The sequence below is a fragment of the Watersipora subatra genome, chromosome 2 (genome assembly GCF_963576615.1).
Source record: "Watersipora subatra chromosome 2, tzWatSuba1.1, whole genome shotgun sequence".
Lineage (NCBI taxonomy): Eukaryota > Metazoa > Bryozoa > Gymnolaemata > Cheilostomatida > Watersiporidae > Watersipora > Watersipora subatra.
The window spans coordinates 71,990,835-72,003,316 of NC_088709.1; the positions used below are offsets into that span (position 1 = coordinate 71,990,835).

General features: G+C 35.0%; 1 protein-coding gene across 1 annotated transcript; it reads left to right on the forward strand.

Moving 5' to 3' along the window:
- Positions 1-821: 821 nt before the first annotated feature.
- LOC137388521 (beta-1,3-galactosyltransferase 5-like) lies at positions 822-11,256 on the forward strand. The gene is made up of 5 exons (XM_068075007.1): positions 822-1,052; positions 2,762-2,991; positions 4,414-4,559; positions 5,352-5,528; positions 10,988-11,256. The coding sequence occupies exons 1-5, from the start codon at positions 822-824 to the stop codon at positions 11,254-11,256; spliced, it is 1,053 nt and encodes a 350-aa protein (XP_067931108.1).
- Positions 11,257-12,482: the final 1,226 nt, after the last annotated feature.

A 12,482-nucleotide genomic window follows, 5' to 3' on the forward strand; every position in this document is an offset into this window, starting at 1 on the left:
AGCACTGCTAGTTTTATCTAATTTTATGAGTAGAGATAAAAGGTTTATAGCCGCTTTAAGTTACTCCTTCAGGCTAATAGCTATCATGAAGTCTACTGACTTCCTTAAATATTATTGAAACTACTAAAATTAGCTGCAACTGCTTTATTGCAACTTTGTACTCCATTCAAAGTTTTGAAATCTAAAAACTAAGCAAAGTTGCATTTCAAATAACAAAACCCCCTTTTGCTATGATTTCTAAAATGAAAATCAATATTTACCAGTTAGGGAGGTTTCAACCTTAAAGCATGGTGTCATCTGGTAACACTCCAAAACACTTTGAGTTTCCACAAATGTGTTCAAAATGTCAGGAATACCATGATTGACTTAACGAGCATCTATCAAGCTCAAACGTTGTTGGAATCTAACAATAAAATGTCTCTCTAAAATTCAGCTTTGCTAGACACTTCAAACAAACCACATACAAAGTTTAGTTTTCTCAATTCATCATCATAGTGTTTTCAATTCAATTCAAATCATCTGATATTTATATATAACAACAGATGTCAGTAACAAAATAGCAAAAGGATACCTGGAAGCTGTTTCCAGGATGAAGCCACATCATTCTAGTACATCACGCTGTATAATCACATACATGAAGCTTTGATATTAACAACACAGCTACAGTAATATAAATGAGTCAAGTAAAAAAATTAAAAACTTTTTCCCATTTTTTGACATCAGAGAAAGATGTAAAATGGATGGTCATTGTTAAACGTTGCATGAACATAAAAACTATAAAACCGAGTTGAATTTCCCTGCTCTACGCTTTTAGAACAAAGATGATGGTTCAGTGCTGCTATATCTGCGGCGTAACACTGGCAGTTCTGCATGTATTCTCGGTAATTCTACCTTCTCTGAAGGGGTCTTTGGCTGAAGAGCAAGAAGTACCTTACGATCGCAACGCTTATGGAAGCACTATAGTCAACTTTCACAACTTCTCATTTTATATCCAGCCAAGAGCCTGTGAAGCAAGGCATACGCTGCTAGTAGCAGTGCACAGCTCTGTTAGGGTAAGTCAGCTTACCAACTAGGCCATTTTATCTGTTCCTAGCTTCCTATTTCTACCGGCGACAAAAGTTGGTTTAGATACGCTCAGTTCTACTGTTAGTTAGATAGTGCCAATTAATTTAAACTAAAGTTTATTTAATATTTAACTTTATTTGATTGTCCATAATAACACTATGTTTTGTATGTAATTATATATACTTTAATGGCAGGGGCTAAAAGCTCCTGCCATGTATCATTGTCATGATATATACCTTTTAAAAAAACGTCATTTCTTATCAAAACCTCAATAATCCAAAATGGTTGTCGGTATTTAGTTTTATTATGATTTTTCCAAAAGTTTTTTTAGGTTTTTTTTTAGATTTTAATTAGTGATAAGTATTGGAATGACAGTGTGCAAATAGCTGAAGACATATTCCTTTAGTCATGTGTTTTAACACACATAAAAAGGGAAGATATCTTATTTTATAGATATACACTGATACAATAACCGTGGTAAACTTTGTTAAACCAAGTTGATACCTTTGCGTTCTCTTTAAATAATAATTCTATATGTAACCTTGAAGCCACGCAAATGAGTTTAAAAGCATGAATCTACCAGCTTATGGGAAATGTTAAAATGAATTAGCCGCTCTTAGGGAAGGAGAGAGACTGAACAATGATAAAGTTGATTGGTGTCTTAAAGTGTGCGCTACCTTATCGATTATCAAAGTGGCATACAATGGTTGAGAAAGCAATTCTAGATACGCAGATTAAATATTGGCTCCTTGATTATTGCGTTTAAGAAATATACATGTTAACTATATTTCTTACCCTTAACAATGAAAATCGTTAACATAAGAATCAGATAACGCCAAGAGTAAAAAACTATAAAATGTTTTTTTTTCAAATTTTTCTTTTCTCAAGGCTATATATGAGCCATGGGTGGACATATATTAAGCTATTTAACGATTTGAAGAGGTTTTTGTAACAGTATCTTGTTGAACAGCATTCAAAAAATAGGACAAGCGTGTTTTAATTTAAAGGGTCACTCTCAGACAGTTTTAGGAGATTTGATCTGAGTGCGTAAATACTTTTTATCATTAAATATTTCATTATTATTGCTTTTGGTGATTTGACTGCCAGGATGTTTTAAGATTAAAATCGACAAAACTTGATTGTGTTTAAAATGCTCCGAGGAAAAATGATTTCAATAGTCATACTTCTGGTTTGTCTCTAGTTATGAAATCAGCCATCCAATTCAGTTTGCAGGGATATATACTTCAATCGACGTTTATTTTATTTTTTATTTGCTAAAATAATATACCGGTAATAGCTGAAATAAAATATAGCATCAAATACATCGTTACAAAAGTTTCAAATGACTTTAAGATAGATTGGTTAAAATTTGTTTCACTGTTTTTCTCCAAATGCTCTGTAAATATGAGTAACCTATGCTATATTTATCCCTTATAAACAATAAGCACGGCTATTGAAACCATTTTCGGGGAAGTATGGGTAGGTCTTTTTCTTCTTGGCGTTTGAACTAAAATCGAGCTTTGTTGATTTTTTTCTTGAAACGTTTTGGCAATCAGGTCACCTCAAACGACAACAAAAATTTAAAATGATAGAAAAACATCTATACTTTCTGAGAAAATCTTTTAAAATATGACGAGAGTGACTCTTTAATGCTTTATAGAATCTTGAACTTTCATTCTTGATGAATCTTTGGCAGAATCAGAAGAAAAGAGAAATTATTCGAAATACTTGGGGCAATCCAAAACTATTAAACAACTTCCTTCCAAAAGACTTCCAAATAAAACTGATATTCATCGTAGCTCGGTCTGTAATGGCAACTCACCAACTTCTAGTTGGATATGAAGCAGAAATGTTTAGTGACATCCTGCAAATCAACTATATTGATCACTATAGGAACAACACCTACAAAGCTCTTTACAACATGAGGTAAGAAAAACACGCTTTTTAGCAATTTGATGTTGACTTTTAGGTTTCATCTTCTCATGTACTCACAACTTCCAGCTAACTGTGCATAAAGCAATAAACTATGATGATCAAATTTAAAGTTACTGAAAATGAACTTACAAAATCTTTTGTAGATTTTTTAAAAAGTATCGGTATTTTTGTATCATGATTGTTTTTGATGTTTGAGGTGATCTGATTGCCAGGAAAATTTTAGATTCAAATAGTTTAAACAAGATTGATATCAAAATGCTGAGAAGAAAAATACTTACAAAATGACGTCACTAGTTGTTATTCAATGTGTTAGTTGATATCGGATTTTACCTTCAAATTACATTGTAAAGTGTTACGTGCGCCTGTTCTGTCAGTCTCTTTGTAACTGTAGATGTCATAATCACACTTTCACTTGAACTGAGTGTTTTAATTAAAATCTATTTTTATCTATTTTAATTTTAAAACATCTTGGTAATCAGATAACCTCAAACACCAAAAACAATCTCAAAATAAAGAAAAATACTGATGCTTTTCGATAAAATCTAAAAAGATTTTCCGTAATTCTATTTTTAAGCCTTGAACCCTTTTTTACAATCTTATTGTTATTTCAATAAAGAAGGCCTACATCTAACACTTCAATAAAATTATTTCATGAACCTTGGTGCTATAAATGGTCTATATGTTAACACAGAGTTTACAATTTTTGTATCTCTTCATATAAATTGTGAGACAAAAACTTTAAAAATCGAAAGCTTTCTATTCAGCAGCTTTGTGAGGCGGGAACTTTACAAAGTGTCAAATTCGAAACAAACATAATACGTAATACAACATTAAAAAAGTTTAGAAAAAAATTCATTTGCTTAGGATACGACATTTAGGTATAAAAGCAATGTTTGTCATTTTTACTCAAGCAGTTTCAAACATTTTTAAAAGACTGAAACAAACAGTTTTTCTGCTCAATACAACATAATTTTTTTTACATAAATTAAGTAATATTAAACTATGTAGCAAAGCATTTACAAAATAAGCAATTTTTTAAGCCATAAAAACGGAGTATTGTCTACAGAAGACAGGTTGAGAAAGGATGCATTTGTAAAAAATGATTTTAAATCAATAGAAAGATTTTTTGCATTTTTGAATCTAATTAATAAAAGGGATGTACCTTATGGTCCTTACAATTACAATTACAAAAGCTACTGACATTATCAGAAGATTTGAAAGTGCATCAATTTTATTGGTGTATGCTAGTTGGCTATGCAAAGAGTTTCAGCTAACCATAGTTAGACTCACAGAATGGGTCTGAAAAAGTTTGGTAGAACCTTGCTACCTAAAAATTACAAAGAAAAAAACTGTTCCAAGCAAGCCAGATTGCGTAACCTTCAGCATTACAGTGATGGCTTCTTTTTTATGTAGGTGGATAACGAGTGAAGAAGGCTGTCCACATGTAACACTTGTGATGAAAGCAGATGATGATGTCATGTTAAACGTTAGATATTTTGGGTCAATGTGGAAAGAATTATTTAACCTCAATTCTTCTTATAATAACTTACTCTATGCAGGTAAACTATGGTTTCAATCCAAGCTACATGTAGTTGGTATATGCTGGTTGACTGTATACTCAGCTTATAACGGGCTTATGTAGACTATTAATTCATTCTACAGAATGTTACAGAGAGACAGTCTAAGTAGACAGTCTACTCACACTACAGGGAGTTAAATCATGCAGGTAGACAGTAGACTCACACTGCAGGGAGTTATTTCATGCAGGTAGACAGTAGAGTCACACTATAGGGAGTTATTTAATTCAGGTAGACATTATACTCACACTATAGGGAGTTATTTCATTTAAGTAGACATTATACTCACACTATAGACTATAGAGAGTTATTTTATGCAGGTAGACACTATACTCACACTATAGAGAGTTATTTCATGGAGGTAGACACTATACTCACACTATAGGGAGTTACTTCATGCAGGTAGACAGTATACTCACATTATATGGAGTTACTTCGTGCAGGAAGACTATACACTTACCCTGCAGCAGAGATTTTAGCCTAATGTAAATTACTCAATTCTGTCAGAGAGAGTTCAAGTAGACTGAATTGTGAGCAGACGTATAAGCTACAAATGCAAAAAGTCCTGCTCACAACATATTGCCAGGACAGCTGAGCAGAGAAATTTAAAATTTTAGCTTCTCAGCTGAGTGAGATATGAAAGCATTTTACATTTGCTAGATACAATGCAGTAGATCTTGAAAACGTTGGCAATGGCACAGCTGCCTTTTCAGCACTCAAATCATTTAGAAACGCAACTTAAAAACTCTGTTTTCTGTTTTGTTGTATTTCTAGGTCAAATTAGAAAAGGAAAACCATTTCGTTGGAACAGAAGCAAATGGTACCTTCCTGTAACAGCTTATAAGTTCTCAACATTTCCTCAATGGTGCCTAGGCTTGGTTTACTTTTTCACTCCTGACCTGGCCAGACAGGTTTACAATCTCTCTTTCACCACACCCTACATATACACAGGTATTGTTTCACAACACCCTACATATACACAGGTATTGTTTCACCACACCCTACATATACACAGGTAATGTTTCACCACACCCTACATATACACAGGTATTGTTTCACCACACCCTACATATACACGAGTATTGTTTCACCACACCCTACATATACACGGGTAATGTTTCACCACACCCTACATATACACAGGTAATGTTTCACAACACCCTACATATACACAGGTGATGTTTCACAACACCCTACATATACACAGGTAATGTTTCACAACACCCTACATATACACAGGTATTGTTTCACCACACCCTACATATACACGGGTAATGTTTCACCACACCCTACATATACACAGGTAATGTTTCACCACACCCTACATATACACAGGTAATGTTTCACAACACCCTACATATACACAAGTAATGTTTCACAACACCCTACATATACACAGGTATTGTTTCACCACACCCTACATATACACAGTTAATGTTTCACCACACCCTACATATACACAGGTAATGTTTCACCACACCCTACATATACACAGGTAATGTTTCACCACACCCTACATATACACAGGTATTGTTTCACCACACCCTACATATACACAGATAATGTTTCACAACACCCTACATATACACAGGTAATGTTTCACTACACCCTACATATACACAGGTAATGTTTCACCACACCCTACATATACACAGGTATTGTTTCACCACACCCTACATATACACAGGTAATGTTTCGCAACATCCTACATATACACAGGTAATGTTTCACCACACCCTACATATATACAGGTAATGTTTCACCACACCCTACATATACACAGGTAATGTTTCGCAACATCCTACATATACACAGGTAATGTTTCACCACACCCTACATATATACAGGTAATGTTTCACCACACCCTACATATACACAGGTAATGTTTCACCACACCCTACATATACACAGGTAATGTTTCACAACACCCTACATATACACAGGTAATGTTTCACAACACCCTACATATACACAGGTAATGTTTCACAACACCCTACATATACACAGGTAATGTTTCACAACACCCTACATATACACAGGTAATGTTTCACCACACCCTACATATACACAGTTAATGTTTCACCACACCCTACATATACACAGGTAATGTTTCACAACACCCTACATATACACAGGTAATGTTTCACAACACCCTACATATACACAGGTAATGTTTCACCACACCCTACATATACACAGGTAATGTTTCACCACACCCTACATATACACAGGTATTGTTTCACCACACCCTACATATACACAGGTAATGTTTCGCAACACCCTACATATACACAGGTAATGTTTCACCACACCCTACATATATACAGGTAATGTTTCACCACACCCTACATATACACAGGTAATGTTTCACCACACCCTACATATACACAGGTAATGTTTCACAACACCCTACATATACACAGGTAATGTTTCACCACACCCTACATATACACAGGTAATGTTTCACCACACCCTACATATACACAGGTAATGTTTCACCACACCCTACATATACACAGGTAACGTTTCACAACACCCTACATATACACAGGTAATGTTTCACAACACCCTACATATACACAGGTAATGTTTCACCACACCCTACATATACACAGGTAATGTTTCACCACACCCTACATATACACAGGTAACGTTTCACAACACCCTACATATACACAGGTAATGTTTCACAACACCCTACATATACACAGGTATTGTTTCACCACACCCTACATATACACAGGTAATGTTTCACAACACCCTACATATACACAGGTAATGTTTCACAACACCCTACATATACACAGGTAATGTTTCACCACACCCTACATATACACAGTTAATGTTTCACCACACCCTACATATACACAGGTAATGTTTCACAACACCCTACATATACACAGGTAATGTTTCACAACACCCTACATATACACAGGTAATGTTTCACAACACCCTACATATACACAGGTAATGTTTCACAACACCCTACATATACACAGGTAATGTTTCACCACACCCTACATATACACAGGTATTGTTTCACCACACCCTACATATACACAGGTAATGTTTCACAACACCCTACATATACACAGGTAATGTTTCACCACACCCTACATATACACAGTTAATGTTTCACAACACCCTACATATACACAGGTAATGTTTCACCACACCCTACATATACACAGGTAATGTTTCACCACACCCTACATATACACGGGTAATGTTTCATATTTTTAATATCATTTATATTCTATAAACACTAGTTATCGTTTGTCCTGAGGCTTTTATGTTCAGGACATTTTCTGTTCCAACGCCAACAGAGTAGTAGTATTGCTATCTAGCATGGTATACTGTATATATTGTGATGTTCTACTCCTTTTTGCTACCATTCATCAATTGTGTCAGCTACATTTAAGCCCTTACTCAGAAACCAAAATCGCCAACTGCAAACATGGTTCCACCCAATCTGAATTTTAGCAAAAATGTATGTGAAGCTACAAATTGTCCATTTAAGAAAAATGTAGACTTTTACCACTAAAACATGGGTGAATCATAAAGTAATAAAATATTACAAAAAGTTAAACATATAAAACTCATGTTACGAGTACTTTCAAGCAATTAAATAGTAATGAACATGATGATGGGTAGATAATTACAAGTCATCACAGTATAATATGCTGCTACCGGCAGTATTTGTTATAATACTACTGTAATAAAAGACACGCCTAACCATTCGTTTGACGACAATGGCGTTAGGTAAAAAGAACTGCACAGCATGGGAATCCAACCCATACTTTCAGACACCCAGCCAAGCCTGGTTTCTATGCCACTTGACCACTTTCCTACATCTAAAAATACTTGTGCACATATTTATTACACCTGATGACCTTTCATGGTGAATGCTACTGCCAGCCTACTAGTTATTATAAGTGTACTCCTACCATAGCCATTAAGGGTGTGCATTCATACTATCTCCTGACTGTTTTTTCCTTGGTCTGTTTATACCTGCCACTGTATCTGGTACCAACAGGTTTGCTATACAATTATGACATGTTATGAACAGCTGAAAATCACTCAATGTCTCACTGTACAATAAATAACATCTCTCAGTAGCTTTACTTTTTCAATTTCCTTTGCATTATTTTTACTTACTAGCATGTCACTTGATGGGTTTTCTTTAGTACTCCTGTCATTGCCATTGTATTTGATATGTTCCTAAGTCCCTATCATACTAGTACCCTTGCAGTCTAGTGTGCTGTGAGAGATCATCAGGTGCACCGATAAAGCATAGACAACCTTTACTATAATAAGAGCCGTGTCCGTCTAAAGCCATCCTTAAAGGTTAGAGGCCTCGAACAGGCTCTCATGCCTTTGTTTCAGGCTTCAGACCACAGAATTGGCTCAGAAAACAAACTATAGACCTCAGATAGTTTGCTTAGAAACTAGGCACCCCACCAACTGCACCAATCATCAACCTCGTAGTATGAGGAATAATTATGTGTATAGTTATTACACCTGAAAATCTCTTATGGTGCACAGGACTGTCAGGGTACTAGTAACAATAATATCTGCTCAAATGTTGTAGGGCAGGTGTTAGCATGTCGGTCTACCCTGCTGAATGCTCTTAGTGTGAATCCCATATGAAGCAATCTTTTATTCTAACACCTAAACTTGGCTACAGCCAGGCACACTATTATTATCGTAAAGGTTATATGTAAAGTAACATTTTATGTTTGGGTGCACGCGCATGCGTGTGCGTGTGTATGGTGATAAATATCTCCTCACTTAAAGTAAGAAAGTCTCTTCGAACCAGCTGCTACATAAGCAAGTCCTTACGTTGCACTATTTTCTGTGATGTTCCAAGAGATTCATAGACTTTTTAGTTTGTTGTACCTATTATCACTTCTATATTGAGTACAAAGCTTTAAATAATAGACCTGATGTATTTAATGTAGGACAAAGTGTGCTGCCAGCATCCCGAAAAGTACCATAGAAGAGTGAATGTGGGATAAAAGTAGAAAAATATTTATCGAAGAATATAGTGCATGCTAAGTACCTGTTTAGGCATACGATTACCTTTATACTTGAAATTGTCTGCTAACTGCTAATTTCAGCCATATGTGAATGATGAGTAGTTACTCTATCAGAGACTTGTAAACGACTTCAATAAAATTATTTTTAACTTATATTTGTTATAAGGCAGGTGATTGGGTATTGTAGCCTAAGATTAATAAGAGGTTTGTATAGAACTCTGGCAACAGATTTTGCATATGTACACTGTCAATGGACATACCCTACTAAAGTAATGTGTACAATGGTGCCCCTCGATAAAGGTTGAAATTATCATTTGTCTCCTTATGTACCATATCATGTGAGAATGTAGGTGACCATGGTTCTCCCCACTTCCTATAGCCATGACTGTTTTTGGCAGGTTTCAACAGTGGATTGCCATTGCTTTTTGTTTAATGTTTTATTGGGACCTAGCTAGCTGGACGTTGACTCAAAAAAAACCTCCTCCACCCTTTGTCAGGTTTTGTTTTTGGTCTTGCAGGCCACCTTATCAACGCTGAAGCACAAATGGGGTCGCCGATGGGGTACCCATTGACAACACAAATGGGATACCCAACAAGATGGGGCACAATAGCATTGTGGATAGATGTTCTTCTTAACACCACCCTTTTTAACACCACCAATAGTCCTATTGGGATTTGAACCACTGACCTATTAAACATAGGCCTGCGACCTAACCACTAAACCACAATTGCTTTCTTACTAACCAGCAACTGTTGCATTTCTCTTAAGTATGGAATTGATATGTAAATGGAATCTGAACCCCTCATGTGCATGTACCCAACAACGTATCATTTAAGGAACCTAGAAGAACCAGTCAACTCTTTTTTTGCAAAACTGACCTTTTATTTTCATTCATCCGACAGCAATCACTACCAGTTGTTATCACCCACTATTATCAACATGGTGATTATAATTATAATCTCATGTCTGTTTTTAGTTGAGTACTTACTCTAAATACTTAAGCTTAGCTTTGTTCTTGTATTTTATAAAAGTACTAGTTCTTAAAAACCTCCATCAGTATGTTAGAAAATGCTTGAATCGGAGTTGTCTTTTCTTTTTATCAATTTTTTTCCATGATCCTTGCAGGTATTGAAATTGTCTTTCCTTGTAACTTGATTTGTTTGCTTGGGTATTGCCTGCAATGGAGTTGTCCTTTCTTGTACTTTTTTCATATTTTCAACTAGCTCTATAAAAGCAACATTTTCTTTTAGTAATACACTTGGCTAATGAAGGTAACGCTGGGGTTGGGGTTGTCTAGCCATATAAACTAAGTTTTTGGTTAAATCTTTATTGGCACCAACATTCTGTACAGATCTGTCACTCATTTTTAGATGATGTCTATATTGGAATCGTCGCTGACAGGGTGGACAACTTGATAAGAGTGGACTTGGCGCTTCACTATGCAGAAGTTCTCAACAAGCTTGCTCAAAATGTACATGACTGGAGCAGTTCATCAGAGACTTTCTATCACTGTTCATCACATTCTACAATGTACCGACTTTGGCTAGAGTACTGCTTCTGTAAACATTGCTTCTCACCTGAGGATTACATGATGTCTTACCTGCGTAGCCTGTGCTCTAGTGATAGTATCATTCAATGAATTTTTTAAATGAATGGTATACAGTGAGGTTAACTGCATCACAATATCTTTTTATTGAAAATCATTTTGAAAGTGAGAGGCTTTCCATATTTTCACAGGTTTTCATTCGTCATACCGCTGGAATATGCATATATCAAAAAGCCAGAACTGACACCAACATGCCAATACTGACTAAAATACTTGTAGTTTTGTTATATTTGTTGGTTTTCATACTTTTATATATTTTACATTTCATCTTTAATTGGGATTCCTTTCACGGAACTTTTACCCCAATTATGCTTGGACCACAGTTGGATTTCGGGTAACAGTTTATCTCAATGATCTTTGAACTCGTGGCAAGTTGGAATCACATCTGGTCTTCAATTGAGACCAGATGATTATAGACAAAAACATTCCAACTTTTTCGATTAGCCTAACCACCAGCACTAAAGAGTATTCCTAATTGCTTTTCTCAACTCTTTTTTATATGTGAGTGCTAAAAAGAAAAATTATTGGAATATGTCTAACATATACAAACTGTAGTCTTTCCTTACTACCTAATACGGTATGAAGCTGCTCAATGGTGGAATAAATCTTAACTATTTAAGAGTTGTATCTGTCTTTCTGTCCAAAGCCACAGTCAGAGATTAAAAAAAGATCGCATCACACGAGATTCCAACTCATCACTGTCAGCATAGTAGACCAGCACTCCTACACCTGTAGCCACCAACTGCTTTCTGATAACTTGGAATAATTATGCAGTTCTCAATTACATCTGATGATTTCTCATGACACACTGCCATACTACTATTCTTCTCTTTATAAAATGAGCTTTATAATATTATAATAAGATATTATAATACTATTATATCATAATATTATATAATAGTATAATATTATACAATTTTATAATATTATAGTATAATTTATTTATAATATAAGTATAATAAGTAATTTAATAATAAGTATAATTTATAATTATAATATAATTTATATAATAATTTTTGTCCATTGGTCAGTTCGATGCAATGATTAGTTTTTTTGGGATAAAAGGTCGGATCATATGATATTCAAGCTCTTGACATTCTGCTTGGCAGCTCAACAATCTAACAACTGTTCTGGCCAACTGCTTTCATTGGTTTCAGAATAATTGTGAACATAATTATTCTCTGTGCTTAATCAGAACACCTGACGCTCTCTCATGGTAAACTAAACTGCCAAGCTAGTAAGTTCTAATAAAAGAAAAT

What these genes read in the sequence shown, in the direction of transcription:
- LOC137388521 (XM_068075007.1), top strand. Translation starts at nt 822, where the DNA reads ATGATGGTTCAGTGCTGCTATATCTGCGGCGTAACACTGGCAGTTCTG. An exon ending in AAAGCTCTTTACAACATGAG is followed by an intron (nt 2,992 to 4,413) that starts GTAAGAAAAACA and finishes TTTTTTATGTAG; the next exon opens with GTGGATAACGAGTGAAGAAG. An exon ending in CACACCCTACATATACACAG is followed by an intron (nt 5,529 to 10,987) that starts GTATTGTTTCAC and finishes ACTCATTTTTAG; the next exon opens with ATGATGTCTATATTGGAATC.